The sequence below is a fragment of the Orcinus orca genome, chromosome 16, assembly GCF_937001465.1.
Source record: "Orcinus orca chromosome 16, mOrcOrc1.1, whole genome shotgun sequence".
Taxonomy (NCBI): Eukaryota; Metazoa; Chordata; class Mammalia; order Artiodactyla; family Delphinidae; genus Orcinus; species Orcinus orca.
In genome coordinates, this window is record NC_064574.1 from 16,311,628 (window position 1) to 16,338,595 (window position 26,968).

The 26,968-nt window shown below is 48.5% G+C and overlaps 1 protein-coding gene across 1 annotated transcript in view; it reads left to right on the forward strand.

Annotated features, from left to right (window-relative positions):
* RIMS4 (regulating synaptic membrane exocytosis 4) overlaps positions 1-26,968 on the forward strand; it is a 63,254-nt gene that overhangs the window by 16,125 nt on the left and 20,161 nt on the right. The window contains exon 2 of the mRNA XM_012534137.3: positions 24,952-25,090. Coding sequence (XP_012389591.1) covers positions 24,952-25,090 — 139 coding nt within the window. The remainder of the gene's footprint in view (positions 1-24,951; positions 25,091-26,968) is intronic.

Here is a 26,968-nt window from a genome sequence, read left to right on the forward strand (position 1 = left end):
AAACCCCTAAATCTGGGCCTTGCTAGGGAAGAAAGGTGGGAGAAGCCGCATGCCCACCTCACCCGCAAGTCTGTTGGTTTGCAGGTTTTTTCTTTTTTATCGTTTTTGGCCGCGCCAGACAGCAGGAGGGATTTTAGTTCCCTGAACAGGGATCAAACCTGTGCCCCCTGCAGTGGAAGCGCAGAGTCTTAACCACTGGACTGCCAGGGAAGTCCAGAATCTGTTGATTTGTGAAAGGGTTTGGTAAAAAATTAGACCGCAGTCTTTAGGAGAATTGCCCTGTGTCAGGCTGTGATGAGTTTTCTCATGACCTATTTGGGGGGCAATTGACCTGGCTGCTGGTGGAACCATGGGCTGTGTCATTCCTGCCTTTACACTTAGCAAGAAGGGCCCTGATCTGGGGTCACCAGCACTACTGGGCTGATCTCCAGCCCTCCTCACTGGGTGAGGAATCTATGGGGCAATGGGGACATGCCCACCTGGACCCCCCTTTCTAGGCCATGTTCCAGGTACGTGGGACCCTGGAATTCCCTGTCCAAACGGCCCTGAGTCAGCATCTGGGGTCTGTCCAGACCTCTTCCCTAGGCCCCTCCTCCATCACGGGTGTCCTGATACATGGCTGCAAAGTAGCTGTTTGTGGAGGTGACAACAGAACACACATGTACAGAGTGGGCCCCTGGGTATGCGGGGGTGGGGAGGACGGGAAGGGATGGGCTACAGCAGAGGGCCTGTATTCAGCTCCTCTCTCCATATTCAGCCATGGAACTCAGAGGATTCTAAATTTGAACCTGTCCTGGCCTTCAAGGTCATTATGAAGGCATATTTGTCAGAATGGAAGGATAGAGCATGTTTTATGTAAGAGCCTGATTTATAACTTTTAAACATTTAGAATGAGTATGACGGCCTCCATTGTACTTTTGCCCTGGGCCCTCCACTGTTGGGTGGGGCCTTTGCATCATCCTTTGAACTGAGAGTGAGAGCCGCCCAGGGATGGCTCTTCCCCTCATGATCCCACATGTGGGCTCTGGTGCACACACATGGCTCGTATGGCATGTTTGTGCTAGCTTCACCCCCACCCCAGGTGATTGAATTTAAATGGTACCTCCTGTAAAAGGATGAATTAGAAAAAGGCCCGTGGGGTGTACCGCCTGGCCAGTGAAAACAGGCTGTGTGTCCACCCAGCTCAGTCGGGCACCTTTGTGCAGGTAGCAACCTGTCCGATAGTTCACAGGGTCCCATGGACCTGAACCAGAGAGGGGCCCTGAGCAAGACCGCCAGGGAAAGTGCTGACACTCTGGTGTCCCAAGATAATCATTAAAGTCATTTTACATTTTCAATAATCATCCTTATCATGACAGCAAATGTTTATTTTGTGTTTCTCACATGCTGAGTACTCTGAACACTGGATTATCCTATCAAAACATCAGAATACGAAGGGGGTACAACTGTCATGCCCATTGCACACATTAGGAAACTGAGGCTCAGAGAAGAGACGCTCGTCTTTGGCTCAGGGTCATTCAACAGCAAGGTCAAATGCAGGTCTGCCTGAGCCCATGAATCTATGGGCCTAACCACTGCTCTGCACTGCCCTTTCTCATTTTAAAGTGTTATTTATGCAGTCAGCGTATTTACTGACCCCCTACTCCAATGTGCTGGATGCTGAGGTAGGTGCGGAGTAAGACGGGGGCCTCCCGCAGCCAAGGAGGAGAGACAAGCAGAGCAGATAACTGGGTGACCCCATTGAGCCGGGGGTGCTGAGTACAGCCTTGAAGGGTGAGAAGCTGTTTACGAGGCTGGAGTGGAAGGGGGGAGGGAGGTGCTTCAGACCCCTGGGGGTTCTGTGTGGTCAAGGAAGAGTGTCCTGAGGTTTATTGATGCCTGTGGGTAGGTGCATTAAGAGATGGGTGGGGGTCTACAAAGCAGAAATAAGAGTCACAGATGCAGAAAACAAATTTATGGTTACCAGGGGGTAAGGGGGGGAAGGATAAATTGGAAGATTGGGATTGACCTATACATACTACTACATATAAAATAGATAACTAATAAGGACCTACTGTGTAGCATGGGGAACTCTACTCAATACTCTGTAGTAATGGCCTGTATGGGAAAAGAATCTAAAAAAGAATGCATATATGTGTATGTATAACTGATTCACTTTGCTGTAAACCTGAAACTAACACAACACTGTAAATCAACTATCCTCCAATAAAAATTAAAAAAAAAAAAACAGATGGGTGTGGGGAGGAGGTGGGGTCAGGAAAGGGGGGTGGCAGGTTGGGAAAGGCTCTGGAGCTGTGTCCAGGACCTGGCCCTTCTTGAAGACCAGAGCTGTGTCATCCTCTTCAGGCATCTGCTGAGACGAGTGGTACTTACCAGTGTACCCACCAGCACCATCCTTTTCAGAGTCAGAAAGGCGAGACTGCAAGGGGAGTGAAGGGTCCTTTGGTGCATTTCTGGCCGGGTTGGGTTTGGAACCCAGGCCTCTGAGCCCTCCCAGGCTGTAGTCTAGTCCCTTCACGAGCCGGGAGAGTGGGAGAGTCAGAGAGTCACTCCTTTTCATTTTAGTTTCTTAAAACAATCTTGTGCTTTCACAAGTTTCAAACGCTTGTAGAGTTATTCTGGCTTTGCATTTTCTGAGCATACGCCGCGTTCCTGGTGCTGCGCTCAGATTTCATGTGTGTTACCTTGGATAGCCCTCAGAGGGAACCTCTGAGGGGGGGGGTCCTGTTGTTGCTGTTCCCATTTTACAGATGAAGAAATGAAGGACCTCTCCCAAGGTCGCCCACACAGCAAATGGCAGAGCCAGTTTCCTTGAGCCTAACCTTCTCAGGCTATGCTCTGTGTACCCAAACTTTGGGAAAATGCAGAGAAAGCACACAGAAAGAAAATTAAAATGACTCCAATTCTATATAATCCAAGAGCAGAATGTTTAACCATTGGGGCTGTTTCTCTCCAGTTGTGTGTGTGTGTGTCTGTGTGTGTGTACAATGCATGTGTGCAGGAATGCGTGTTTAAACCAAGGCAGGGTCACGCTGTGATACTGTTTTGTAAACCAAAGCCACTATTTAAGAATCACCTTAAAAGGACCTTCACGGCCTGGTCTCTACAGGGACACTGATTTCTAGGATCAGGTCTAGAACTGCATCAGACTTGCCAAGGCAGGACCAGGGACAGCACCAGGCAGCTCACTCAAATAGCCACGGTTCATTTTTGCCCCCTGCTTTCCGCTCCTGTTCTTGTAAAAAAAATAATAAAATAAATTTAAAAACTGACAGACCTACCCAGGATTTTATTCCATGCCTGGCCCGGCATTTAAATGCAAGAAGCAGAAGGCTTGCGAACTATAAATAGACCCGGCTGCTTCTGAACAGTGGCAGGGAGAATTTGTAGGTCCTGTTTCCTCCGAACCTGGTGACCTGGATTACCTCCTTCCTGCAGCGGTTGCTTTCCTCTCTGTCTCCTCTGCCCATCCTTTGTGGAGCAGAGCAAGTCCCTCTCTGCAAATGCTTGGTGACCGTCTACACTGGGCCTAGGTCCTGAGCGAGCCACCACCAGCCCCCTCACAGCCTGGGGTAGCAGGGGTGGACATGGGCACACATGTCCACAAGTGAAAATCTCGTCATTGGAGAAGCCCAAAGAGGGGTCCCTAGTTCTGGGAGTCAGGAGGGGCTTCCTGGAGGAGGGGATGCTGAAGCTGGAAAAGGGAAAGAGGACACAGGGAACCCGGGGAAGGGGTGGCCTGGGAGAAGGAGTCTGTGGGGCCGTGGGTGTAATGCTTGGCACAGAGCGAGTTTTTGTGGTTAGTAAGCGATCACACGCTTCTTGAGGGCGCATCCTGGGTTCCTTTGGTGGCTCCCATGGCTTCTAGGATCCAGCAGTGCTGAGGACAGAGGCTACTCAGCATTTCAGTAGCCCAGTGATTCTTCACCTGCTCTGCCCATGCTCTTCCATCTGCAACCAGGATCCTGAGCGACTCAACTGAAAACCTCAGCTGGAACCTGGAAATCTACTCCTTCACTAGCTCCCCAGTTGATTCTGATGTTCTACCTCATTTGGGATTCGCGGTGCGGACCCAGGCTCCCATCTGGGGACCATGCCTCAGACCCCCAGTCCAATGGGGGTCCACCCTTGGGTGACAGTGAAGGGAGCTCACACCCTCTCAGGGCAGTTCCTTCCATTGACAGAGAGCTCGACTGCAGAAAGGCCTTCTCCCCTTGTGCCGAGTCACCATCACCATTAATCCTAACACAGCAATGATATGGAAAATCTAATGTGTACAGTCCTTTGTTGTCTACAAAGTACTTATATGATTCGAGAGGCGATAGACTTTAAATTCAGCCAGACCTGGATTTAAACCCTGCCCCCCCCACTTTTTGGTCCTACCCTGTTGGCTGTGTCCTTAAACAAATGACTTCTCCGTGTCTCAGTGCTTAACGTCTTAAATGGAAATAATAATAGTACTTACCTCTCAGGTCACTGGGAGAATTGAGTAACGTGCATGCTCAGTACAGTAGTAAAGCACTTACTCCATAATAGTTTATTATCATCATGATTACTGCTACTACTGTTACGTAAAATATTTACATGGTAAATTCAACATCCAAGAGGTTTTTATTGAGCGCTGAATGTGTACCCTACTATAGGTGATGAGCTACATCGTCAAAAAGTTCTCACTAAATGACAGTCATCATTGTCAGTATTATTAGGATGATTTGAGCCTTCCAGAGTTGGAGTAGGTGGTAAGATCACCCACCTTTTACGGGTAGGAAGATGAAGCTCAGAGGGTTAAGGGGCTTCGAAAACCTCCTCAGCTGATAAGAGGTGGGATGGGAATTTAATCCATGTCTTCCGTCTAATCCTCTTCTTTTCTCCCACCTTCAGTAGGCTTTTGGAACAGTCAGTTGTGAAGGAAGGAAGGAAGGAAGGAAGGAAGGGAAGGAGGGAGACCATTATATTGCAGGGTTAAGGGGCTCCTCCAGCCTTAGCCCCCGTGGTTTTCTCCACGGCAGGCAGGTCCGCAAGGTCCTTTCTCTTCTCTCCCTCCACAGTGTTCCACCAGGGAAATCCAGCTTTGTTGCGTTTGAGCATCTTGCAGGCATAAAAGAGTCCTCGGGGAGCACTGTGTGGCCGGGCAGCTCAGCACGCTTACCCCAGGCTGGTTTTGCAGCCGGAGGGCGGTTTAGGTCTTCTCATCTGCTCTGGCCGCTGCGGGTGCCATTGACACCTTGTCCACTGTCTGCAGCCCCCACTCCACCCTGAGTCACTGCCCGGTACCCACACCGACAGATTTGTTGGGTCCAGGGCTTGCCCTGGCTGGCTGCAGAATGCCCCCTGCTTTCAGTCTCCTTCCTGTCCCAGGAAGGTGAGCAGGTGCTTCAGCCACTGAGTTCTCTCTCCCAGGGAACTGGCCGTTCAGCTGGATCTCTGTCCACTGGATAGAGGGCCCCGTCCCCGTTAGAGAAACTGCAGACTTCAACAAGGCAATGGGAATTGTAGCTAGCAGAGGGTCCCTGTAACCAGACATATGGGCGGGTTCCTTGCCGGCAAGGTGGGTCCCAAGCCAATGGCTCTTGTGTCTTTTATTCTGTACAAGATGTCGACTGAAGCTTCCCTCTCACAAGCCTTTCTGAGCTTGCTCTCTCCCTTGCACAACTTCAGCTGCCCTATTTCCGTCTCCCTTTCCATTCACTTCAGTAATCAGGCAAATCTAATTTCTAATAGCCTCTGACGGTAGGAAAACGCTAGGTTGAGGGTCAAGAGACCAAATTCAAGAGCAGTGCTGTCCGATAGCAATTTCTGCGATGGAATGTTCTGTTTCTGCGCTGTCCAAAATGGCAGGCACTAGCCACATGTGGCTGTTCAGCACATTAACTGTGGTTAGTGCCACAGTGGAACCAAATTCTTAAAAATTGTAATTAATTTAAGTGGCCACATGTGGCTGATGGCTACTATATTGGGCAATACAGCTCTAGACCCTGCTCTAAATATATTGAGCTCTGAGACCTTGAGCACGTTTCTTGCCCTCTCTGGGAAGATGAGGGGTGCAATTTGGGAATTCAGAAGGAGGCTGTCTGGAATAGAGACTGAGGTCAGGGGTCAGCTACAACTGGAGTAGGTTCCAGTTCTGCCAGATACCAGCATGTGGTCTTGGGCAAGTCACTTAACCTCTCTGTGCTTCAGCGTCCCCATTTGTAAATGGGGCATAGTAACAATCACCTCACCGTGTTAAATGAAATACCATGAATCTCTTAAGTGCCTCACTCCCAGTAGGCTCTTGACAAATTGTAGAAGTAGGAACACACGCCCTCTCCTGCCTCTTTGGGCAACTCCGACAATTCTTGCTTTAGCTACAAATGCATATACCGTGCTTCCTTTTGGGACCAGAAGTCATCACCTTGACCTCTTGAAATTATGTACAAGTTGTGTCATTGTGCATCTATGTGTTTTTTTTTTTTCTGGAGAAGACCAGAATTTTTTAAAAAGAGAGATAAACAGCTTTCAGAAGATTCATAAAAGAGTCCAAAAGGTTTAAAATCTCAGGGCAGGAAGGAAACTGGTACTCACTCACTCGCAGGGCCTGGGCAACAGGGCTGGTAAGATCAGAAGACATCAGACTCTGGCCCCAGACTGCCAGCATTCCGGTTCGAGCCCTGCCACCTCCAAGATGCACAAACCTTGTTGAACTTCAGCTTCCCCGTCTGTAAAATGGGGGTAATATAGGAGCTATTTCATGGGTTGTTGTGGGGATCAGATAAATGAGTCCATGTTAATTGTGTGGCGCAGCACACAGCACCCAGCCAGTGCCCGGTGCACGCTAGCTGCTTCAGCAGCAGCAGCAGCGTCGTCATCACCATCATTTCCATCCACTGTGTGCCAGGCTTGATGCAAAGTGTGTTTGTCTCCCCAGGTCTGTGCTTTCTTACCTGCCGCGTCATCTCAGACCGCCCTTTCTCATTCTGCTCCAGCGGCTCTGGCCTCCTTGTTTGTCAGACATAACAGACGTAAATCCACTTGGGGTCTGTATGTTTGTGTCCTCTGTGCGGGGAGCACTTTCCCCCCAGATATCCAGGTGGCTCATTTCTTTACCTCCTTCACGTAGCATGGTGACACCTCCCTGACCTCTGTCTAAAACCCAAACACCCACCCCTGCACCCATCACCTTCTAACACCCGCTGTGTCTTCACGTATTTGTGCACTTTGGTGTTTGCTTGCCTCCCCTGGATCGGAGCTTCAGGAGGACAGATGGTTTCCCTTATTTTTGTTCCCTGCTTTAGCTCCAGTGCCTAGAGCAGTACTTGACATATAGAAGGTGCTCAGAAAAATGCTTGGCGAATGAGTGAATGAGCGAATGAATCTCATTCTGCCTGAGATAGGCTCCTGTGGGATCCTCAAACCCCAGGCGATGTCTCCTGTGTAATATGTCCAGTCAATAAGTATTCCCTGTGTGAACCCTCCTCCGTGCCAGCTTAATCTCTGTGTCAGGGACAGAAGGATGAAGAACACCCCAGCTCTTGAAGAAGAACTCGTAGGCCTGGGGGTGGGGGTGGGGTGACCACAGCCATGTCCTCTTCCAAGTGCTTACTGCAGTTGTAACTACCAAATTGTCTTGCCATCCTGTGTGTGGTCTGTCTTCCACCCTAGACTGGAAAGGCTCAGTGGACAAGGACCCCCATCTGCCTTGCTCAATGCCGTGTCCTCAGCACTAGTCCAAGGCCCGGCACGTGTATGTGGACTGGATGCATGACTGAACAGGATATAGGGTGTGGTGGGATAGGAACGGGCAGAGGGTCTGTGGTTGTACCACGGAAGGGTGGAGCCGTGGAAGGATTCACATGGGAGGTGAGGAACTTTCCCCGGTCCCTTGGCAGTTTGCCTTGACCTTCACTTGGCCAACGATGGAGCATCTTGGGAGGATGGGAGGGTGGTGGCTTCCCCTCCCTCAGGAGGCTGGATGGCCTGCCGCAGCCCTTCTATATTTCAGCTTCTGCCTGCGCCTCTGTCCTTGGAGTTAAAAATAACCAAAGATGAGAGTGCAAGGACACACTGTCCTTCTTTGCTGTGTAGCAGGGATTCTGCTACCTCGTCTCAAAGGGGGCTGCAGGGTGGCAGGTTTGAGAAACCAGCAGCTTAAAGAATTATCCCTTCCTGCTCCCTTGAGGACAAGCACAGATCTCACTTTCCCCAATCTGGGATGACTCTAAATGAGTTATGGAATGTCACAGCTAGAAGGGCTCTCCAGCCTCCAGGTAGGCTGGTTACCTGGCAGGAAGCCCATAGCCCTCCAGGCCTGGGACCTTGGCAGACATTACCAATCAATTAAGCCCCCCGCCCTTTCCTGGGACCATGGCAGGCATCACCAATCAATCACAGCACCCTTTTCTGCCAAATCCAGACATAGTCTAAGAATTCTTAACACAGGATATTTTAGGCAACAGCTACCAGAGTTGGCATAAAAAGAGAAAACCTGTTTATCATCGTAATCTAGTCCAGTCCCCTCATGGTGGGGAAACGGAAGCTCAGAGAGGTGCAGAAACTTGTCTGATTTTACACTGCAGGTCCATAGTGGAGCTAGGACCAGACCCAGGAGTTCTAACTCTGCTGGGACTTTTTTCCCGCTGTCCCCTACTGCATCCTCTTTTCCATGAGAACTAAGGTTTGTCCAAAGGAAGGGTTTTTTAACCCATGGACTGCAAGCCTCAAATTTTTATACAACGTCCTGTGTGTATTTGCTGACAGGTACTTTTCTAAGGAAAGTGAGAATAGCTTCCATCATCTTCCCAAGAGTATCCTTGCACAACCAAGAAAGGCAAAGAAATCAGAAAAGAGAGTGAGTGGAGTGGGTTAGCGTCTTGCTACTCAGAGTGTGGCCTGCAGACCAGCAGCATCAACCTCACCTAGGAGTTGTTAGAAATACAGACTCTCAGGCCCCACCCAGACCTACTGAATCAGAATCTGCATTTTAACCAGATCCCCAGGTGATTCATTTGCATATTAAAGTTTAAGGAGCACAGGGCTGGAATTGGGAAGTGTAGCGTTTGGTTTTCTGCAAATGTATGGAGTACTTGCTGAGTGCCAGACACCCTTGCCAGTCTACAAGAGGACCATGGTCCTTGCTGTCATTTGAGGGAGCAGAAAGAAACCTAGGCTTCTTAGCCAAGATGGGGCCCAGCTGCTCTGCAGCTCAGCTAAGGCCAGATCAAAGGAGGGATTTGTTTAAACTGTTCGAAGGTAAAGGATGGAACTTCCATCCAGCGAATATGAGACCCCAGCCTGCATTAAGCGAGTGTGTGGGGAGGTTCTCGCCTGGAAAGCGTTAGGTGGGTGCTGGGGTAGCTGGTCTCCTGTGCAGTGGTGCTGAGAGGGACTGGTTTTTGAGCAGTCATGGGATTTGGATGAGTTGAGTGGCAACTGAGAAGGTATGCTGCTTGAGGCCGGCTTCACCAGCAGCCACTCATCTAAGGTAGGCTTGCTCTCATGAGGAATGGTGCCAGGTGGTTCCAGCTGGTACCAATCAATGGGTCTCAGGTGATCCTGGCTAGTTCTTCTGGGTCTGATAGGCTCTGAAGGAAGCTGACCACGTGTCGACCGGGGAAGGTGGTATTGCCGGAGCGGGGGTGGGGGGGGTGGGGGGGGGTGGGGGGGTGGGGGGGCTGTGTAGGGGGCGTGCCCCGGGGCACAGAGGAAAGTTTGCCCTGGTGGGACTGTCATTAAGGAATTCGACCCCTGTGCTCCGTGTAACCACGGCATATTTCATCCATGTGCCATTGTGGGGATCCGAGTGCATGTGGGTGCTTTGAAGATAGCACACCTGGGATCCAAACCGCCGAGCCCAGGCCTCGTCTGGCCCTCGCAACAGGCTTTGTGCGCTGGCCCCTTGCTCAGCTGGAGCCCTTTGGGGCCCCTGGCAGAGGCCAGTGCTGACCTGAAAAGCCTACTCACCCGACACTACTGGGTCCTTGATTCTGTGAGGGTCAGTGTAGAATAAGGGTTAACAGCAGGGCCTGGGAAATGATACACACACACACGCGCACACACACACACACGCACACGCGCGCGCGCACACGCAGAGCTTTACTGAGATAATTCACACACCATACAATTCACCTATTTAAAGTGTGCAGCTCAGCGGGTTTTACTATATTCTCAGAGTTATGCAGTCATCACCACAATCAATTGTAGAACATTCCTCCCTCCAGACCCACCAAAAGAAACCTGTACCCATTAGTCGTCACACTCCAGTCCCCCCTCCCCCCAGCCCCTAGCAACTACTACTCTGGTTTTTTCTACCTCTGTGGATTTGCCTCTTCTGGGTATTTCATATAAATAGTCACGTAAATAGAATATGCGGTATTTCATGACTGGCTTCTTTCATTTTGCTTATTTTCAAGGTTCATCTCTGTTGAAGTGTTTATCAGTAGTTCATCCTTTTTTATGGCTGAATAATATTCCAGTAGATGGATATACTACTACACTTTGCTTATGGAGTCATCAGTTGATGGACATTTGGGTTGTTTCCAGTTTTTGACTGTTATGAATAATGCTGCTGTGAACATATGTGTTCACCTCTTTGTGTGGATAGGATGGGTTTGTTTTGCATTGTCTCTCCACCACTCACTTGCTGTGGGACCTTGGGCAAACTGCTTCAGTTCTCAGAGGCTCAGTTTTCTGAGAATTTCTGGGAGTTAGGGATGCTGCTGTCTATCTCAGAGTATTATTGATAATAGTGGCTATAATTTACTGAGTGCCTTTATCTTTTTAAAATTTTTTTTTCTTCTTTTGGCCATGCCACATGGCTTGCGGGATCATAGTTCCCCGACCAGGGATCAAACCTGGGCTCCTGGCAGTGAGAGTGCCAAGTCCTAACCACTGGACCGCCTTTATCATGTTAAGATAAAAGCACCCTGAGTGCCTTTATCTTATCATGACAGTCACTGTCCATATGCTGTGTTCTTGAGTTCAGCCCCACAAGGGGCATGAGAAGATTTATTTCACATTAATGTGGACTTGTGCTATAATAGGCTGACATGCTGCCTTGATCCAGCAAATCATTTTGGTAGCTTGATGAATTCTCTTTCCAATGTATGTGCCTAGGGAGAGAACTTCCTTACCTCCCCTACACCTTTGGCCTTTTTACATTATTAGGGGCATTTTTTTTTTTTTTTTTTTTTGTGGTACGCGGGCCTCTCACTGCTGTGGCCTCTCCCGTTGCGGAGCACAGGCTCCGGACGCACAGGCTCAGCGGCCATGGCTCACGGGCCCAGCCGCTCCGCAGCATGTGGGATCCTCCCGGACCAGGGCACGAACCCATGTCCCCTGCATCAGCAGGCGGACTCTCAACCACTGTCCCACCAGGGAAGCCCAGGGGCATATTTTTATCTTTACTTTTGTATATTAAAAAAAATTTTTTTTTTTTTTGAAATATACAGAGAAAAGTGCAGTAATTAGAAGAGCTATCTCATGGTTCCGTCATTTCTATTTTCTCTCTGCCATGAGACTAGCACGTCCTAGATAGGGCTTGCTCCTCATCCTGGATTCCAGAAGAATCCATGGAGTAGAGCTATAGCTAACTCACAAGGGACATTTAATATGAGCAAGAACTAAACAATGGTTCTATAAGCCACTGAGATTTGAGGGTCACTTGTTAGTGCAGCACAACCTAGCGAGAGCTAACCAATACATTTAATCCTTATAACAAAGTAAGGTGGGTTTTATTACTATTTCTGGTTTTTGAGGGAACCGAGGCTCAGAGAAGTTCAGTAACTTTCTTTAGTTTGCTCAGATAGTCTCAGAGGGCTGCTTCTAGTCCCAAACCCAGTTATTCAGACTCCAGAGCCTGTGCTCTTAAGAAGATGGAAGTACATGGGCTGTTTGGTGAATGATGAGTAATCCAGTGTGGATGGAACACCTGGTATGTGCATGATGTCAGACTTGTAGTGTAGATTTGGGGCAGATCCTGGAAGCCTTGAAAGCTATGTGGATTATGAAGCTTCCTGGTGCCAGATGGTACCACAGACTGTACCTTTTGCTCACAACCCAACTTCTCCCAGCGCTTGCTCAGCTTGTCCCAAGAGCTGGTGGGAATGGCTTCCTGGGGAAACTGGTGGGAATTGTAAATTGTCTTCCTTCCAGTGATTGCTTAGATGCCCCCTTCTCCAGAAAGTCTTACCACTCTGGAGTCTTCCCATGCTCTCGGTAGACCGGGAGCTGGAATAGAGTGAATGACGTTCCCCTGGCCATCCCTGCTAAGTGTAGGACCTCCCCCTGCCCCAAGTGCATTTACTCTGCATTCAGAACTCTTTGTCCTCAGTTTATATTTTGGTTCCACATTTTTGCCCTCTCTCTACATGTTTTCCATTTGTCAGTATAGCCTTTGGTTGTGGTCACCCAAAATGTAGCACTTCCATCTACAATAAAATCTTACGATTTTATTTGTAGTCAAGTATAACTCAGCACTGAAATAATTCTCCCTACAACCCAGACCCTGCCTTTACTTCCAGTGCTGTATTAATTACCTTCTCTTCGGCTCTCATAATATTGTGTATATCTTTGCCCTTGAACTATACTATCTTGTAATTATAACACCTTGTGTTAATATTGTCCCTTTACTTGGCTGACTCCCGGTAGATTGGGAGTTTCAGCCAGGTCTGGGTTTAATTCATCTGTGTTAGGAGTCTCCAGCACAGGCCCTGGCTCTGAACAGGCACTTAGTAAGAGTTTTTTGAATAAATGATAATTATTTATCTGTTTCATCTCCTCTCCCCATCTATTAACTGTAAGTTCCTTAAGGACAAGGACTGTGTCTTATTAGAATCTGCAAGATCAAGAAAAGCATGGTATAGGAAATGAGCTCAATAAATATATTCTTCACTGAATAAGTGAGAATAACATTTCCTTCCGGAACAGAACCCTTTAGAGTCGCAAAGCACATTTATATACCTTAGCCAGCTGATCCTCTCAAATCTTCAAATTCTCCCTGTCTAGTGTTCTCAAACCCCTATCATGTGCTCTTTGCCTCCCTTGCGCCTACCTGTTTCATCTGGGCGTCTTCATGATTTCTCCCTCCTCCCCCTTCAGATCCTCTTGGATAAAGGTCCTCGGGACCCTGCCCCCTGCCACCCAGTGAAAAGCGGCCTAAAGGGCAAAAAGTACTCTCTGGTCTGCACTGAACCAAGATCATGCTTCCATTTAAGGCTTTACCATCTTGGGCAGGTTCACTAACCTCCATGAGTCGGCTTTCTCTTCTGAAAATGGAGACACTCGTGGTTGTGAGGCTTGGATGAAGTAATGTCTGTTGAGCACCTATCATAGGTTCTGGCTGAGCCCAGTAAGTGGGAGTTCCTGTTTTTACATGGAAGGGTGGAATTTGAGACATCAGCAAGCCCATGGGAAAGAACTGTGGTCTTAAAACAAACAGGGGATAGGGTTGCTTTGTTCTGAGATCTCTGCTCCCTGTGAGGTGCTACCTCTGTTTCAGCACCACGGACAGTTCCTGCTGCATCTGGATGTCCAGCTAATTGCAAGTCGCAACGTTATTTTATATGCCACCAAGAGAGAGAAAAACATGTCAGGATTTAACTATGACATGCTAATCAGCTGTCATTCACATCTTGATTTCAGAGATGTTGAAAAGTGTGTCTTAGAATCCATGAAATAATGACAATTTTGTGAGAGATGGTATCAGTGAGCTGTTGACCCCTGACCCTTGAAGAGGTTAATTATAATCGCCAGCACTTTCTGAATGCCTACTGTGCTCCAGGCCTTTTTCACTCCTCTCTCTCCTGTCCTGGGTGCTGTCTGCCCTCTATACATTGACTTAACAAATACTACATTTGGGGAATATAAATGTAAGCCAAATAGACAGTTAATCAACAGTTTTCTCAGTCCTGAGCCTCATTGTTTCAGAGTATTGCTTCCTGCCGAAGGATAATCTAAGTCTTACTTTCCAGTCCACATCTTGCTTAACCCATTTAAAGAGCACGTCAAATGCATGTCCTGTGGCCCAGTAATTTCATTCCTAGGTGTGTGCCCAGAAGAGATGTACACAGGTGGTCACCAAAAGACGTGCACAAGATTGTATCTGGCAGAGCTGTGTGTAATGTCTCCAAACTGGAAACTACCCAAATGCTCATCAACAGTAGAAAGAATAAAAATAATGTTGATATATTCACACAATGTAAGACAATAAAGCCACAAGAATGAATGAACTGCAATGAAACAATCAACATGGGTGAATCTCACAAACATAATGTTGAGGAAAGAAGTCAGACACTAAAGAGTAAATGCTAGATGATTCTGTGTATATAGAAGTACGAATTAGGCAAAACCAATCTGGGCTGTTAGAAGCCAGGATAATGCTACTCTTGGAGGGGAAGTAACTGCTACTCATGAGGGGCTGACTTCTGGGGACGTTGGTAATGCTCCGTTTCTTGATCTGGGCGCCGGTTCTGTAAATGAGTGCAGTTTGTAATATTCATCAAGCTATATACTTAAGAGTTGTATACTATGTAATTGTACACTTTGTATATTATGCTTCAACAAACAGTTGTTTTTAAAAGCATCTTTCTCCAGAGAAGAGGATGCTGAGAATTTCCTATGCAGGATGATCGGTAAGACATTTGGAGTAGCCAGTCACATGGAATATTTGGAATTACCTGAATTATTCAGTGTGAATGGAATGTAGAGCACATTGGGGATAGGGGAAAAAAAACAAGAATGGAAATGTAACTGGGGACCAGGTCAGAAAGGCAGTGTGTGTTAAGGCCGTTGGAATTTATTCTGCAAGTAATGGGGTACCACAGTGGAGGTTTTATGCAGGCCACAGAGTGGAGAACTGATAGAAGAGGATACCAGTTAGAGTAGAGACTGACCACCTGACCGAGTACTTGAGTTACCAGGGATTTTCTAAAACTACAGATTCATGAGCCCTGCCCTAGACCTGCTGAACCAGACTCCCCAGGAGAGAAGACCAAGGAATCTGTATTTTAATAAGTTCCCAGCATATTCCTAACTGTCACACTCGCACTGGCCTCTGAGCAGGTGCTTGGGAGCCTCTGAGTTAATTGACTCTTACAGTCATCCAGGCAAGAGTATGTGGGGATGTGAGCTGTGAACTTGGTGATGCAGAGCAGGCTCAAATTTGTGTCCCCAAAGGAGGCATGGAGACAGTTTACTTAATTAACAAATATTTATATGTCATGTACTAAATAGTGCTTACTATGTGCCAGGCCCTATTCTAAGTACTTTTTAAAAAAGTATTAACTAATTTAATCCTCACAGACATCCTATGAGGCACATAAATTACATTCTCCATTTTTTTTTGAAGAAGAAGAAGAGGAAAGTGAGACACAGAGAGGTTAAGTAACTTGCCCAAGACAGCACTACTAATAACGTGACTGGGGCCAGCTTTACAACCCAGGCCATCAGACTCCATCATCCATGCTTGTAACCACTAGGCCTTGCTGCTTCCTGCATATGCTTCAGCAATAGTCGTGAGTGGCTCTTTACTGTGAAATGGAGCTGAGAGGTTGGCAGTGAGGAGACCTGAATCCTAATGCCAACATGGTCATTACCTCATGTCCCTCTTGGGTCTCAGTTGCCATTCTATACAAGGAGGGCCTTGGTTTAGATGACCCCTGAGTTCCCTCCAAAAGGAATTTTCTCTGATTTTAAGGGAAGGCAGATATCGACAGCTCTGGAGGAAAGAGGGGGAAGGTAAAGGGTTCTCACTCAGGGTTTGTGCTTCCTTGGCCTGTCCTTGGAGATACAGCCAAAGGCAGCATCAGGGCTATGGAGGCCTGAGTGCCTGCATGTCAACTCAGCCCTTGGTTTTCAGATGAGTTTTAAGACCTGGGCAGGGGAGACATGTGGCGCTTGAAGTCATTGGGAATAGCTAGGCCAGGAAGAGGCTGACCATGGAGGAAGAAGAGGCAGTAGCCTCCAGGGTATTTATCTTGGAGGGACAAGAAGGGCAATGGCCGTGGGAAGGGAAAGCAGTGAGCCCCAAGGGATCACCCTGGTTTGAAGTAGCCCACTGACCCAGAGCTCTTGTGTCTGGAGGGCTTCACAGGCTGTGAGATGGACCTGGAGGAGGCCGCTCACAGAAACGAGATTATACTCCGGCCAGTGACGTGGTTAGGGATTTTAGAGCCTGGGGACCTGCAGCAAGTCATATAACCTCTCTCAGCTTTGGGCTCCTCATCTAGAAAACAAAGCTGCAAAGACCCATTTTGGATGAAATGTCGAAGTGGAGAGTGGTAGTGTTCTTTCCCTCCTCTCCCTTCCACCACCACATTACTGAGATCTCTAGTGGTTAAGAGTGTAAGATCTGTTTTTACAAAGGTCTGGATTTAAAACCTAGCACTCTCTTGTCTGGTGTAACCTTGGGCAAGCTGCTGAACTGCGTTGAGTCTGGTTCCTTTTAGTAAAATTAGGGTAATGATACTTGACTCTCAGAGTTATGGCTAAATTTTATATAAACATACATAAAACATGTAAACAAATATACATTTATAAAGTTATAATTTACATGTAATTTATATTAATTTAATACATCATGTATATGAAATACTATATATAAAAATATTATATGTATATAATAGTGTCTGGTAAAGGGTAAGTGCTAAAAGTAATGTCATTAATAATTTATTAGCATTTTATTCCTGTTCCTTTATGAATACTTGCTTTTGGGAGAAGGTACATTAAACACATTCGTATTCAGTTATGGACAACTGAATGAGACTTACTTGTTTTCTTCACTGGAGAATTCGCACTTTTCTTGAAGACACATCCTAAAAATAAAAGCAATTCAATTAAACACTGTTAGTGGGATGGGCAATGCTGGGTGCTGTCCGTGGTGCGGGAGGGAAATGACGGCTGAATGAGCTTACACAGTAGACAGGGAAATCAGTAGGTTGATCAAGGACTGTGTTTCAAGGTGCAGTGGAATAGATACCCTAATAAAGGTGAAGATAAAGTGCCCCTGGGACTCAAGGAGTCTGATCAGAGAAGGGTTTGTGGAAGAGATGGCATTTATATTCTGTGATAGAGTGCAGTGAGTTTAGTTTAGTGGTTCATTAAAAACATGGTTATTGGAGTCAGAAAGACATAGGCCTGAATTCTAGTTCTGCCATTAGTAGTTTTGTGTGTCCTTGGGAAAGTTACTTAAACCTTCTTTATCCTCATTTTCTTACCTTATAAAATGGGGTAGTAACTGTCTCACAACTTATCGTGAGAATTAAAATGAGAAGATGCCTATGTAAAACACTTGGCATAGCATCTGGTACAGTGGCAATATTATTAATAATAGCCACCTTATTGAGCGTTTACTGTGTGCCACAGCCCACCTAGGATGTCCTGAGGATTAAATGTCATTATATTATTCCATTACCTTATTATATTTAATCCTCATAACAGCCCTAAGAGTTTGGCGAGTTTCTGATAAACTGTTATTTAAAACTTAACTCTGGAGTATGGTCAGAATTTTGATAGGGAAGGTTAGGAAGGCAGGAAAGTAAAGGAGAGAAAATGGGGATGAGGCAGTCACTGAGGATGTACATGGAGCAAAGAGGTGCCTGGCTGGGCTGGAGTGCGGAGACTGAGAGGGGAATCAGGAGCAGATGGGGAGGGAATCAGATAATGGAGAGTCGTGAATGCCTGAGCGTGAAGCGGGTAGCTCATTGGATGGGCAGTGGAGAGCTATTCTAAGGTTTTAAATAGGATCATGGCATGAAGTCATGATTTATTTATAAATTTATATTTTACCTTCATTTACGTTCTAGAATTAATACATTTAGCTATAAAATATTCAGAAGACACAGCAGCCTACAAAAGAGAAATAAAAACTCCCCAATGGGCTGATTGGAGTGTAAATTGGTACAACTACTCTGGAAAATCATTTGGTAGCATCTGCTAAAGCTGAACAGATGCCTGCCCTATGACCCAGCCGTTAGGTATATTTCCGCCCTTAGGTATATCTCCGAGAGACACGGGTACAAATGTTCACCAAAGGCCACACACTAAAGCAGCATTATTCCTAATAGCCCCAACCCGGAAAAAAATGAAATGCCCATCAACAGTACAGTGGGTAAGTAGATTGTGGAACGGTGTATTCATACAGTGGAATACTTTATAGCAGTGATAATAGGCAGTCTGCAACTACACACAGCAATATGGATGCATCTCATACAGTAAACATGACACTGAGCAGAAGAAGCCAGCACCCCGCCACCGCCAAAGGCCACGCTCTGTATATAAAGTTTAAAAACAGGCAAAATATTTGATGTTTGAGATCAGGATAGTGGCTACCCTTGTGGAGCAAGATAGAGCCTGGAAGACTGGGCACGAGTGGGCTTTGGGGACCCTGGTAATGCCGTTTCTTCATCTGGCTGCTGGTTACATGGGTGTGTTTACCTTGTGAAAATCCGTCAAGCTGTACACTAAAGGTTGTGCACATTTCTGTATATATCTTATACTTAAAGTTACAGAAATAATCTTCCACACACACCCTCTAGCAATCTTTCCCCCTATAGTTATTCCCCATTAATGGTTTGGGTAATATCCTCCCAGACTTTTCTATGTCTATGCATGAAGAGAAAGAGAAAGCTACGTTATCTATAGCTTTACAAAAATGGTCTTGTGCTTTACATGGTGTCCTGCAACATGCTTTTTTAACTTCACAGTATGTTGAAGCCATCTTTTATATCACTGTAGTTGTAGGTCTAGATGATTCGTTTTAACACTTGCACAGTATCTTATTCTGGGGATGTGTCACTTAGTAAGCCCATCTCCTGTTGACAGACAGTTAATGTCAGCATTTCATTGGTGTAAATGGTGCTGTGGGGAACCTCTCCGTGCATAGCTTGGTGTGCTTTTCTGACTATTTGTGAATTTATAAATTACTAGGAAGGGAATATCTTGGTCTGAAGTGGTATTTTAAGATAGTTAATCTGTTAATGACTTGCTGAGTGGGTGGGTTGGAAGCAGGGAGACCAGTTAGGAGGCTATTAAAATAGTTTAGACTTGGGGTAGTTGGCTGTGAAAATGGACAGAAAGGGAGAGAGATAAGAGATGTTAAGGGCAAAGACTTTATACGACCTGGCATCTAATGAGAAAGGGGGAAAGGTCAGAGAGGTCCTCGGGGGTTCTGAGTCTGTGGCTGGGAAAAGTGGGAACGTAAGTCAAGAGGATTTGACTGGGGAAAGTGGGACGGGTTTAGTTTTGGCCAGCTCCTCATCCAGGTAGCAACGTCCAGAGTGCAGTAGGAAGTATTGGGTCTTGACAGAGTTAAGGGCTATAGATTGAGGTATAGGATTCCTTTGCTTAGGGTGGTCCTCATGTTGTGGGAGGGGAATGAAATCAGCGATGGGAAGGCTCTAGAGAGGAAGAACCGAAGGACTGGAGAGCGAGGGCTCAATGTGTAGGGATGGCGGCTGTGGTCAGTAGATGGGAGGGGATCTACTAGAATTCACTATCACAGAGGCCAAGGGAGGGATCTGAAGTGACTGTCATTCAAAGGACGAAGTAGTCAATAGCCTACATTAGTGTCCCTCCCACTGGCCCGCCGGTGGGTGCTGTCATTACATCTTTTACTTACTCCTCAAAGCCCTTAACACACTTGTGATTAATCAGTGTGATCATCTGTTTAATGTCTGCCTCCGCCTCTGAACTGTGAGCTCCATGGAGGAGGGATCACCCCACTCTTCCTCCCTCTGCTGTACTCTCCGTCAGGTGTGTGCTTGGCACACACAGGTGTTGGTATCCCAAGTTGTTGCTGTGTTTTGGTGGGACTCCAGTTGTCCACACACCTTTTGCCTGATGCCTACCCACCCCCTGCCACACACACACACACACACACACACACACACACACACACACACACACACACACACACTCTCTCTCTCTCTCTCTCTCTCTCTCTCTCTCTCTCTCTCTCTCTCTCTCTCTCTGTCAGCACAGGTTGAGAGGAGGGACTTAGAACCCACAGGGTACAGCAAGTGGGATTGGGTGGCCAAAAGTAGGTCATCCACACTCCATTTACTTGTACATCACAGTGCCAGCCTTGAGGGCAGTCTCACAATTGGTACCCAAAGTTTACAGGACTCAAACTCCAGGCCTCCCCAATGGAGCCTTAGGATAACCACGGACAAAGGAGCCTCTTGCTTGATCCTTAACTATCCCTTCAGAAAGGGGCCCCCTTCCATGCCTGCACTGTTGTGCAGCTGATCTTTTTATCACCACACTTCCTGGAGGGAATGGTATTTTCACTGTGATGCTGGAACCCACCTGTGCAGCTTTTTTTGAACCTTGACTTCCTTAGGATGCCAGCTAAGCCAGGTGTCTTAGGTCAAGTTTCCCCAAAAGGGCCCAGAGATGAGATTCGTGTGCAGGTGACGTACAGAGGAAGTGCTTCCCAAGGAGGCTGGGCACCCAGGAAACAAGCAGGGATGTGCTGTTGGGCAGATCCCACAGAGGGCGGCTTCAGCCCCTCCTGCAGGCTTCCTCGTGAGCCTGGGTTATGCCCCAGAGTTGTTCTGACCTGAGGCAAAGGACCCGAGGGTTCATTCTCCTGTTCCATTTAGGCTTTGATTAAGGGGCTTGGGGGCCACAAATTCCCAGGCACTTCTGCCTCTGCTTGTGTGGGGACAAAGTGGGCTCAGTAGCCCAAAGGAAGATCTAAAAACAGACCCCAAAAAAGTTGGCTTGTTGTGGCTTTCAGAAGCCAGTGTGGTGGGACCTCATGAAAGTGGGAAGAAGGGAGATGTGTGGGGATGTGGGCGGAGCTTCAACCTTGTCCAGTGCAGTGGGTCCCACCAGGACCTATTTCTGGGCTCCTATGGACCGAAGCAGGGTCTCCCATCCATGTGTGTATTGTCAGTGGAGACCAGCACTTGGGAGTGTGTTTAACATCTTCAGGAGGGCTCCCCACCAGACATGAAGGCACTCAGTAAATGCTTGTTGTGTAAGCAGAAGGGCCATGCTCTGGGGTTGGAAGCTGAGATAAGGCCCTTGCGCATGGTCACGAGCCACTATTGGAGACTGGTGTAGTCAGTCCTGCGGTTGGGCATATGGTGGCCAGAGGCTGTTCTCTGAAGGAGTGTGTTTATTGAAGGGAGTGGGGAAGGAAGTGAAGCCTTGCGCAGGCTTGCAGGAGGGGTGGAAGGAGCCAGAAGATGGAGAGGTGGTAGATTCAAGGCCCAGAAAGGACAAATGGTGGGAGGAGGTCCCAGTGACGGTGGGAGAAGGTGGGATGGGGAGGACAGAGGGCAGATCAGGCTGGGCCAGGTCAAGGATCGCTCCTTCCTCTCAGAGAGGGAGGGAGGGTCAAGGGGCAGGTGGAAAGGTCTCAGGATGGTGAAAGATGGAAGCAAGAAAGAGTAAGTCCAAGAGACATCTTTTCAGCCAAGTGGGAGAAAGGTCACTTGTTAGGATGGATGGGATTATGAGATGGGGAGTGGGAAAGCATCGGGACAGTCACTCTGGGGACATCACTGAGTCAGCAGGAGATGACAAAGTGAAGAATTGGACCATGACCGAGTCAGCAAGAGATGACAAAAGGAAGGGTTGGATGGACAAGGTTAGGTGGTGGCACTGTGTGGTATGGTTGGGTACAACAGTGGTCTCCAGATTGGGGACTCTCGAGGTGGGGAAGGTGGCATGTCACGGTGCCACCTGACTTGCCCGAGGTCCCACAGCTACGGCTGCAGAGCTGGGACTCTGCCTGGGCCACCTGATTGCAAAGCCAGGCTTACCTGCGTGCTGAGCTAGGGCTGTTCTGAGGCCCACGGCAGGTGCTGGATGTGAAATGCTTTGGGGCTGTCGAGTGCTACACAGACGTGAACCATACTTCTCCAAACCTCCCCCCGCCCAGGCCCCTTAGGGACTGAGTTGTTTGTCATGCTTTGGTCCGCCCTCTTCCTGGAGAAATGTGTCAGACCTTGCTGAGTGAGGATGAGCCAGTGTGGGGCTCCAGAACAGGGCTCAGTGGGGAAGTGAAGACCCCAGGCCAGGTATCTGCAGCCTGCCTACGGGGTAACCGGGTTGTGGGTCTGTGTCCCCACTATAAGGAGGGAGTTGTCCTTGGAGGTGACTGTGCTTGTGTGTGTGTGTGTGTGTGTGTGTGTGTGTGTTGGAGGGATGTCTCTCTGTGCCTGTGAGTCTGTGTTTCTGAGTGAGCATGTGTGTGTCTCTGAGTCTTTCTGTGCCTCTGACCCTGCTATACACAGAGAAACAGAAATGTTGGGAGGGGGACTTCAGATACAAAGTAGGGTAAGAACGAAGTGTGGAATGACGGGAAACAGACACAGGGACACACACATTCCCCCACGTGTTCAGAAATAACCCAGGGTGACACACACATATACACACACATACACGCGCGCTGTGTCGGTTTCTCTGTGTGCGTTCTTGAGTGGGTTGGTGTACACTTCTTACGGCCACGTGTCTGCATGTGGCTGGCACATGCCCAGACACACATGCCCATTTAGCCTCAGAAGCACAGCATGACAGCTGTGTGGAGACCCATGGCAACACACAAATATAGACACTTAGACATACATTAACATACTGTGTCTTCACATTTTCCTGTGTGTGTGTGTGTGTGTGTGTGATTTTCTGAGTATGTGGACATCTGTGTCTGAATTACGCAGATATATGTAGGAGAGAAACATGTGGGCACACACTCTGAGAAGCACACACAGAGCACCTGTACCTCTGCATGTGTGTGCACGTGTCTGTCTGTCTGCCGGCAAGTCAGGGAGGAAGGGGACACCGTCGTTGAGTTGGGAGGAGGGAAGCCAGGAGAAGACCAGTAGGAGGTGTCCTGGCCTCGCCCTGTTTCCTGGCACACAGGCCCCGCCCCCCATCTTCTTGCTGAGTAGGATCGCGGGGTTTGGGTGGCACTGCTGTCCCCTGATGGGTCAGTCAGTGAGCTCTGGTGAAGGCCCTGGGGTCTGTCAGCTCATCCCGGACTCTGTGGGGAGATGGGGAAGGTCCCACTAAGGATCTGCCTCCACCTCTAGCAAACCCACAGCCCCTCCAGGGCGGTGGGAGACGGAGAGCTTGCCGTGATCTCAAGGATGTGGAGCACAGAGCCAAGAGGCCGCCCCAGGGTCAAACGGTGCCCCGCGTCCCCAGCCCCGCCTTCCGGCTCTATGCGCAGGCCAGTCCCTTGCCCTCGCACCTTAATCCCACGTGAGCAGGAGCCGCGGCTTCCTGGGCGGCTGTGGATTAAGACCAGTCTCAGGGCAGACACCCATTCATCCAGCAGTTAGTAATTAAGCACCTACAATGGCTGGACTGTGTTCTCAGCCCTGGGGCTTCAAAACGCCACACAATGAAATGCATTGTCCTCACGGAGTTTACCTTCTGCGTGGAGGAAGCTAGTCAATAGACCAGTAGTGCAGAACATGTCAGGGGTGGTAAGTGTCAGGAAGAAAGCCAAAGCAGGGCGCTGGGTGGAGAAGGGCCTGGGGTGGGAGGGGCCAGGAGATGATAAAGGAGAGCTTGGATAAGATAACATCTGATCACAGAGTGGAAGTGGAAGCGAAGGTGTGAGCTGCTGACGGGAGAGGGAATAGAAGGGCAGAGGGCCGTCCTCATAATAACCCTGCTCTCCCATTTTACAGTCGAGGAAGTGGAGGCACAGGGAGACTAGTAATTTGCCCAAGGTCTTACAGCCAGTAGAAAGAGATCCGGGGTTTAAACCTGGGCAGGGTGCCAGTGGTCTAAATCGGTGGTCCTCAGTCAGGGGTGATATTTGCCCCCCCTCCCATCCAGAGGATATTTGGCAGTGTCTGGAGACTTTTTTTTTTTTTTAAATTTCAGTACGTGGGCCTCTCACTGTTGTGGCCTCTCCCGTGCGGAGCACAGGCACCGGACGCACAGGCTCAGCAGCCATGGCTCACGGGCCCAGCCGCTCCGCGGCATGTGGGATCTTCCCGGACCGGGGCACGAACCCGTGTTCCCTGCATTGGCAGGCGGACTCTCAACCACTGCGCCACCAGTGAAGCCCTGGAGACATTTTTGACTGCCATGACTGAACTGGAGGGAGGGTGCTACTAGCATCTAGTGGGTAGAGGCCAGGGATACTGTTGGACCTTCTACAGTGCACAGGACAGTGCCTGACAGCTAAGCAATAATGCATCCACATGGCCAGTTGTGCTGAGGTGGAGAAACCCTGGTCTAAATCCATGAAAAGCACTTTGCAGAGAATATGCCACATAGTAGGTGCTCGGTAACTAGGAGCTGAAGAGGAGGAGGGAAATGATCTGGAGAAGGTTGCAGGGAAGAAGTGAATTCAAGAAACAGTACATGTTGGATGGACCTAGAGAATGTTATACTTAAGTAAGTCAGACAGAAAGACAAATACTATATGGTATCACTTATACGTGGAATCTAGAAATAATACAAATGAATCTACATACAAAACAGAAACAGATTCACAGACATAGACTTATGGTTACCAAATTGGAGAGGGAGGGAGGGAGGGACAAATCAGGAGGATAGGACTAACAGATAGATACAAGCTACAGTACATAAAATAGATAAGCAACAAAGATTTACTGTAGAGCACAGGGAATTATATTCAGTGTCTTGTAACAATCTATAGTGGAATATAATCTGAAAAAAAAAACTGAATCACTTTGCTGTACACCTGAAACTAACACAGTATTTTAAATCAATTATACTTCAATTTAAAAAAAAAGTACATGTAAATGAATCTGCCAGCTAAGAGAACTCATGTGATTTCTGTTTGTTGGGTAGGTGTAAAGGGCAGGGAGGGTGGGTGCAGGTGAGACCGGTGGTGGGAGGAGGTTGAGGGACTGGGGATGGGGATGGTAGAGGCCGAAGCTGGGCCGCCACCAGCCTTTGAAACACTAACCAGAGGACTGGTCTCTCTGTCCCCTGCCACCCCATGTCTCTCCCCCCATCTCTCTTGGCCACTCTGCCCAGAAGGGGACAGCCGGAGGTTGAAGGGGGCCATCCAGAGGAGCACGGAGACGGGCCTGGCGGTGGAGATGCCCAGCAGGACGCTGCGCCAGGCCAGCCACGAGTCCATCGAGGACAGCATGAACAGCTACGGCTCTGAGGGCAAGTGAGTGTGGGGCCCGTGGTTGTCTTGGGCGTGGGGTGGGGCGGGAGGGACAGAGCAGCACCCTCCAGGATCCCTGGGTCAGCCTCAGGCTGGGAGGGGTGCTCACTCAGGGCTCCTGGGTCATCCTCATCCTCAGAAGGAGGTGGTGAAGCAAGGATGCTCTGAGGGAGTGCGATGGAGCATGGACTCTGGTACCCAACTGTCTAGATCTCAGTCCTGGCTCCACCGCTTACTGGCTGTGTGATCCTGGGCAGGTCACCTCTCTGTGCCTCAGTTTCCTCGTCTGTAAAACGGGGACAGTACTACCAGCCTCATAGTGGGTGTTATGAGGATTAGATGGGTTAATATTTATAAAGCACACGGCACAGTGGCTGGCAAAGCAGTGTCAGTAAATGAAGAAGGGGGTTGGAAGGGGTCTTGTTAGGATCGTTGTTATTTCCTCTTTACTCTCTTAGTTCCTGAAATCCCAATTGGTTTTTAAAAATGTGTACTACTGCTTGATGAGGAGTTTCACACACATCAAGTCATAAAACATTAGGTCCAACTGGCTCCTTGCCTGTGTTTCTCTCCCCCAGCTGTACATCAGAATCGCTGGGAACTTGCTACAAATACAGATCTCAGGGCCCCAAGTCCAAGCTGCTGAATCACACTCCTTGACAGTGGAGCCTGGGAATTCCATTTTTAAAGGCTCCCTGGGAGAACACCAGTCTAGACTGGGGTTCTCATTGTTGGAACAGTCAGGGACCCCTCTGAGAATTTTGGGAAAGCTTTGAGCCTGCTTTCCCCTGGTAAATATACACATACGCACCCGAACACAAACAAACACTCATTTTTTAAAAAAATTTTTAAAATTTCATTTACTTATTTTTTTGGCTGCATCAGGTCTTAGTTGTGGCACGCGGATCTTCGTTGCGGCGTGCGGGGCCTTTTGCTGCTGCACGTGAACTCTGTAGTTTGCGGCACGTGGGCTCTCTAGTTGAGGTGCTCGGGCTCAGTAGTTGTGGTGCGCGGGTTTAGTTCCCCTGAGGCATGTGGGATCTTAGTTCCCTGACCAGTGATCAAACCTGCATCTCCCGCATAGGAAGGCGGATTCTCAACCACTGGGCCACCAGGGAAGCGCCCACAGACACACATTCTCACATGCACAGTCGTACAGACACACTTGGTGTAACTGTAGTGGGTTCCTACATTCTCCTAAACCCCATCCCTGGCAAGGAAACTTTGATCCAAAGTGACTCCTTAATTGTACAGATGACCAGGGCACTCAGAGTGGTTGTGGGGCTTGGCCTGGATCACACAGCACGTTAATAGGTCTGGAACCCAGGAGTCCCGACTCTCAGCTGGGGCTTGTACCACAGCACCCCATCGCTTCATTGTCTGAGCCGTCCTTGGCCAAGGAGGACAGGGGTATCACCATCCTTGTCAAGCACAAGAGGAGACTGGGGCTTGGAAAAGTTAAGTGCCCTGCTGTCCAGTATGATAGACCCTGGACGAATATGGCTATTTAAATGTAAATGAATTAAGATTAAATATTCTTTTCCTCCGTTGCATTCGCCACATTTCAAGTGCTCAGTAGCAGCATGTGTCCAGCACCAACTGTATGGGACTGTGCAGACGTCGACCATTTCCGTCATCATAGGAAGTTCCATTGGACAGTCCTGGCTGAGTGGCTTGTCCAAGGCCAGACACCCAGCCAGGCCGCTGGGAGGTGGGACTGGGGCTCAGCTGCCACCTTCTGCTCCCGTCCTGCTTCTGGCCCTGCCTCGCAGCTAGGGGCTCTGCCGCCTGAAAGCCTTCTCCCCCTCAGCCCCTCCTAAACGGGGCGTCTCCGGTCTCTGAATGGCCTTGCCTTGGCAGATTCTGCCGGTCCACCCACCT